The sequence below is a fragment of the Macrobrachium nipponense genome, chromosome 18 (assembly GCF_015104395.2).
Source record: "Macrobrachium nipponense isolate FS-2020 chromosome 18, ASM1510439v2, whole genome shotgun sequence".
NCBI classification, from domain to species: Eukaryota; Metazoa; Arthropoda; class Malacostraca; order Decapoda; family Palaemonidae; genus Macrobrachium; species Macrobrachium nipponense.
In genome coordinates, this window is record NC_087211.1 from 56,394,296 (window position 1) to 56,401,278 (window position 6,983).

Consider the following 6,983-nt stretch of genomic DNA (forward strand, 5'->3'; position numbering starts at 1 on the left):
TGTGATTTTTTAAAAGTAAGGATAAGGAAAGAGAGTTTATTTGTAACGAACAAAGATGTTTCTTAGTTTGCTTACAGTTGTGCTTGCACAGTGCTTTGGCTCCATGGTTCAAGTCCCCAGCGTGATTACATTGTTTGCCATTATTGTTATGCTATTCACTGGAGTATTTATACTTCGTGGATTTAGCATTAAAATGGTTCAGTTCTTTGTCGATTTCATGGCCTCCGACATTGTTCTGACCTGTTTCTTGATGAGGCTGGAAATCAGGAGGACGAAATTGATCACTCTGGCTTTGAAGAAGACCATGTTTCGGATAACGAAGTAGTGTACGAAGGTTCCAGTAAAAAAGAAGGAAGCGACCATCCAGGCAGTGAAGAAGCAAAGAATTTGGATATAAGTCGAAAGTTCGAGGAAGGTAGTAATCAAGGAAAATGAAAATGTTTTCTTGAGGTTTGAGAAAGACAGATTAGAAAAGGATCAGCTGATCCACGAATTACTGAACAAGGTAGAGGCCGACCATAGCAAAACTGCAGATGGAAGGACACGTCAGAGACCTCGAAAGACTGAACAAAGAAAAGGAAAGAAACATCTTTTCTATGTCCGAAGAGATGCAGAATCTGAAAAACGAAATGATTGAAAAGGCGAAGGTTACAGAAGTCCAAATAAAAGAAAACGAGGAGAGAGACCAGATGGTAATTATTTTCGAAAACACGGTCGCAGTTCTCTCGATGGAGAAGGACACTTTGCATCGAGATCTACAGCAAAACGATAAAAACCGAGAAGAAATGCAAATGAAAATGAACAAGCTGAATCAGGACCTGGAAGGACTTCGAAAAGAGAATGGAAGGAAAGAGAAGAACATAGAAAAGCTGAAGAGTGAGAACGAGAACAAGACCTTGAAGATCAGAGGTTTAGAGGACGAGTTACAATTCCTCACCATTCAGACACAGAAGGCCCTGGAAAATTTGAAAGAGCTCGACAAATGTAAAAGAGAATTAGCTGACAAAAACGAGGAACTCGAAAAGCTGAGAGAACAGGCCTTGCAGAGGGACAGAGAGATCCTCCGACTGGAAAATGAGTGCACCCAAAAACAATTGGAAGTCATAGGTCTGCTGCAAGAATCTAAAACTATTGTAGCATACCAACCGACGGCAAATGGAAAGATGAATGACCTGATTAGAAGGAAAGTTCAACTTGAATTCGAACTTGAGGAGACGAAGGAGCAATTAGAGACTAAGGAATTTGAAGAGATGGAAGCATTATTGGAACTCGAAAGACGCCAAAAAGAGATCTTGGCGCAGGTTACGACGATTAGCTGCTTGGGAACGAAAGTCAAAGTTCCTAATGGACCAAAGGATACTAAAGAAAAGGAAGTTTGCAGAAAAGAGAAGACCATGAGGAAAGCGGAAGACAAAAAGGCTTTGGATAAAACTCGATGTCTGAGGAAGCCGCAAATCAACTGCAGATCCCTCTACCGACGAATGGACAGCATCGAGGAAGAACTTAGCCAAATCAAAGGATTACAACGACCTTCAGCTGGCACCAAGAGGCACTCAAAGGCCCCGACTAAAACTCTACCAACGGAGAAGCCTCTAAACAGAGATGAATTGCACCAGAGGATGGGGCTGATATCTGCAGCCAACCTCCAACGACTGGAGCAAGAGGCTAAAATGGTCCAAGAGCTCTACAAGGTAAACGCCGTCACATAAAGGGTGCAAGGAAAGGAACCTCTGCATTTTTAGAGAACGGTGGTTTACTTGCAGAAGATAGAAGCCAGGAAATCTCAGACATTGAGAGCCAGAAAACGCTAAAGTTTCTGGTGGAAAGATTTCCTGGATATGGTTGTGGAAGCAGCTCTGCGCAATCGAGAGACTACAGCGGATTGTGGCCTGGCAATAAGTGCCCGAAGACTGGATTGTTGTGCACCCCCTGTCCAACACTGGACTGTGGTGCATTCCCTCTCTCTCCTGCCACATGATACCCTTGGAATAGGGTATCAAAGCCCAATCACAAATGGGTAGTAGGCAACCACTGGCGCGGCGTAAGAACCCGTAAGTTTCATGCCTACAACTTCATATGCGAATTGGATTATGCATTGCAAATTGCATCCCATTTTTTGCATATACTACTGTGGCAACCTCTGGCGTGGCGTAAAAACCCGTAAGTTCAATGCCTTTTATATATGCAAAATATGGGCTATGCAATGCATAACGGATCAAATACTAGCATATACTGCAGAGGCAACCACTGGCGTGGCGTAAAAACCCGTAAGTTTCATGCCTTTTACATATGCAAAGTGTTTGATCCCAGTGTGGCAGGGGCACTAAGACATCGAAGGGCATCGTCAGGAGTTGCTGTATTTCGATTTCGAGAACAGGAAGACGCTGAAGTTTGTGATGGAAATCATTCCTGGATATGCTTGTGGAAGCAGCTCTGCGCGATCGAGAGACTACAGCGGATTGTGGCTGGCAATAAGTGCCCGAAGACTGGACTGTTGTGCACCCCCTGTCCAACACTGGACTGTGGTGCATACCCTCTCTCTCCTGCCACATGATACCCTTGGAATAGGGTATCAAAACCCAATCACAAATGGGTAGTAGGCAACCACTGGCGCGGCGTAAGAACCCGTAAGTTTCATGCTTAATACTTCATATGTGAATTGGATTATGCATTGCAAATTCCATCCCATTTTTGCATATACTACTGTGGCAACCTCTGGCGTGGCGTAAAAACCCGTAAGTTCAATGCCTTTTATATATGCAATATATGGGCTATGCAATGCATAATGGATCAAATACTAGCATATACAGCAGAGGCAACCACTGGCGCGGCGTAAAACCCCGTAAGTTTCATGCCTTTTATGTATGCAAAGTGTTTGATCCCAGTGTGGCATGGGCACTAACATTTCGAAGGACATTGTCAGGAGTCGCTGTAATTCGACGTCGTCTGATTAGGAGACTGGAAGCTTCCTGTCCATAGTGAAGGATTTCCAACAGTTAGCAGAGAAATGGCTGGATTTTGGACTCTGTAAAGGAACCACCTGTTTTCTATCAACCGCAGAAGAATAATCTGGAGGCATTACAAGAAGAAGGGTCATTAGACTGAGGACTTTATCTATCTTGGCTAGCTAAGAGAGCTGAGAAATGGGGAAGGGCCCACCCCTGGGTAAACTAAACCCCCATTTCTATGACACTCTCTTAGCAATGATGCCCCAGGGGTGAGATCGCTTGCGATCGTTAAAGGCCAAACACAATATATATATATATATATATATATAATATATATATATATATATATATATATATATAAGAATCATAGGTAGCAGACCCGATCAACATGCAGGTTGAAGAGGCAAAGGCGGCATGTCTTTCACAAGTATCGTGTATTATGCCAACGTTCACATTCGCTGATATATATATATATATCTTTCACAAGTATCGTGTATTATGCCAACCTTTCACATCGTCATGATATATATATATATATAACACTATATATATAGTATATTATATATATATATATATATATATATATATTATATGGAATATATATATATATCTTCACAAGTATCGTGCATTATGCCAACGTTTCAGATCGCAATGATGCGTCATCAAGGCTGGAAAATACATACTATGAATAACTAAAACATCACTTGCGCACATAAAAATCTAAAAAAACATAAAGAATATTTTGAGATTTACAAATAGAAAAATTAAAACCAGACCTTGAAAGGAAACACCTATCAAGGCAAGAGTTAAAAAAAACGGCTAAAAAGGCAGAGAGAAAATAAATATACGAAAGATGAAACGTTGGCATAATAAACTTGATACTTGTGAAAGACATGCCTTTGCTTCTTCAACCTGTATGTTGATCGGGTCGCTGCACCCCTATGATTCTTATATATATATATATATATATATATATATATATATATATATATATATATATATATATATAATATATATATATATTGCGTGTGTGTGCGTGCATTCTCATAGATTTTACTACAATCAGTTAATGTGTTTCATAACGAAAAATATGTCATATAGCGAACACTCAGTACTTTTAAAATCTTTTGAAACCCCCATAAAAAAAATTACGAAGTCCACAATATGATCATGGAATGTGACCAAGCAAACCGCATATACTCAGAAAGGCTGAGTAAGTCCCATATCTTTCTATTTAAGGTTTTTGAACGATACGTAGAAGAACTGACGGTTAGAACCAAAGCATGAAGTCAATTTCGACTTTTACGGAACGAGAGTAATCTATAAAAGCGGAAAAAACTATGAAAATACATAATGAATCAGTCCGCATAGGCCTAGCAATCTTGGCTAAGGTATTCTTTGTGCTACTGATTGGCTATTTTTTCCCCATAGCAGGATGATTTGATAACAGTTAACATAAATTAATTTTTGTTTTGTTTTTTATATATTCGAAATCATTTTACAATCAGAATAAGGTTTAAATGATAGATCGAGCATATTCAGAAATTAGCATAGTTTGAATGGTTTAGGTCTACAGAATAGAGACTACCAAGCTTATTTATACTTTCCTGCTATCACTATAACCTATAAGGCACATCGTTTAATGAAAAATGAAACCAGGGTTTGTTACATTTGTTACAAGTATACAATACAACTGTTTGTTCTTCGAATCGAGTGTGACTTTTAGTTTAAAAAACGTCCATTGATCAAACTAATTTCGTTGAACATTCCTAAAAATGCCTTTACATGTGAATAAAAAACTTAATAGTAAATAGTACACTTACTGTATCATAAAGGCCTACACTACCCTACAGGTCTAAATGATTTGACAAAATACAGGTTGATAAGACGAGTCTCGACACAACAGCAAACAGCTAGACCTATATAAGTCTATACTTGACTACATAGGCATTTGTAAAAAGGATCAACATATATCGCATAATATGTGGCACATAGAAGGTAAATAATATTCTAATTTCAAAATGAAATTGCCATTGCAATTGTGCAACAATAATATTTGGAAATTACGAAAATAATATTCGGAATATCTACGATATACTAATGACATCGATAGTGTACTGCTATCAAGGCGGCCGACTTGACTGACGCACATATGGTTATATAAAATAAATTCGCCTTTATTTACCTGACAGATGTCACTCTATATCTCACGGGGACGACGTTCTGTACCAACCCCTGCATTGCAATTTGCGGAACGAACCAGCACTATAAAATAATAAACGAAAAACATCGCCAGCTCTTCGTAGTTGACCACCCCGCGTCACCGGCGCTCCGCCACGACAGCCACTGCGGGCAGCGCCGTCCTAGTGGCGACTATACGAACTAATTAGTACCTGTCTGAAGGAGAGGCCTAAACACCTTGTCACAAACTCTCTGATTTAAGCCATTATCAATTTGAATTTGTCTTGTACCTGTGTAAAATCTATTGCTGAAAGGTCTTAAAATCTAGATTAAATATTTTGATAATAAGGAAATGTCCTAAAATGAGAATTAGTCGATTATTTCTTCAACTGAGTCAGACGAACTAATTAGTACTCTATCTGTAGGAGAGGTCTCAACACCTTGTCACAAACTCTGATTTAAGCCATTATCAATTTGAATTTGTGTTGTACCTGTGTACAATCTATTGCTGAAAGGTCTTAGAGTCGTTTTTAATAGCGTCTAGTTCTTCTACTCAAGGAAGTTGTCTACAGCAATTAAGTGGAAAAAATTGCTTAGCATATGATGCAACTAAAGCTATTTAACCTGATTTATTACTGACGCAACTAAAGCTATATAACCTGATTTATTACTTATATTTTTTTTTATTAAATTACATACCTTTTAGAACGGTTATTACTAAAACTTAACGACAGTTCACGACTCAACAACATTTTTTAAAGACCCAAATGATGTCTGCTAGTACTAACAAAAAAGACTAATAATTATTGACTTATGGGAATAAACAGAACATTTTCTTTCTCTTATTCGTTCCTTTATCACATTTCTTTTTATTTATCTTTTAGAGAGAAAATCAGTATGCAATATCATATATAACATATATGATATTGCATACCGATATATACATTATATATCCTTAATCATATAGAGTTCGTAGTTACTGAATGCTTATGGAAGAAATGACAGACCAATTCTTATGTTATGTCAGTAGTTACCCCTCCATTAATTCTCCGCTTTCTTCTATCTCCTATTCATCATCAATTTCGGTCTATTTTTTCCCCCTTGCGATTTACACAATAGAATATAAAATAATAATGGTAATATATATATATATATATATATATATATATATATATATATATATATATATATATATTTACTTATAACGGACTCTGACCTATTTTGCCTCATATGGTCTTCAGCATTTCGATTTTTTCCCATAAGGCTTTAACATTTTACCATAATCAAATATATATATATTTGATTCTGGTGATTAGAAATTAATTTTCTCGATATAATAAGGTTCGGATCCCACAATAAGCTGCAGGGCCCGTAGCCACGTCAAAATACTTACTCATTCGGGCCAGCTGTAGGAGAGCTGTTAATCAGCTCAGTGCTCTGGTTTAGGTATATATATATATATATATATATATATATATATATATATATATATATATATATATATATATATATATATAGATATATATATGTGTGTGTGTGTGTGTGTGTGTATAAATATAATATAATATATATATATATATAATAATGTAATATAAATCAATTCATTCTAACAAAACCGAACTCCTTTTCCTTCTTATTATTGTTTCCCTCATACCAAACCCGATGCTTGGAACTTCTGTGGCAGGTTCTTGTGGCTGGAAGATATTTTTTGTTTTTGTTTATTTCTTCCTCAGAGGAAGATTTTTTACGCATCGACTCCACCTGGAAAGCTTTCTCTCTCTCTCTCTCTCGCTCTCTCTCTCTCTCTCTCTCTCTCTCTCTCTCTCTTCCCCTCAGGAATCTAAATCGAGTCTG

The 6,983-nt window shown here is 37.4% G+C and overlaps 2 protein-coding genes across 4 annotated transcripts in view; one reads left to right on the forward strand and one right to left on the reverse strand.

The window, feature by feature from the left end:
• The window catches only part of LOC135197089 (protein nessun dorma-like), a 165,794-nt gene extending 160,518 nt beyond the window's left edge, over positions 1-5,276 (reverse strand). For all 3 annotated transcript variants that reach the window (XM_064224050.1, XM_064224048.1, XM_064224047.1), the window contains exon 1: positions 5,134-5,276. The gene's annotated coding sequence lies outside the window, so the exon portion shown is untranslated. The remainder of the gene's footprint in view (positions 1-5,133) is intronic.
• On the forward strand, positions 729-1,709 carry LOC135196592 (M protein, serotype 5-like). The gene has a single exon (XM_064223432.1). The coding sequence runs from the start codon at positions 729-731 to the stop codon at positions 1,707-1,709; it is 981 nt and encodes a 326-aa protein (XP_064079502.1).
• Positions 5,277-6,983: the final 1,707 nt, after the last annotated feature.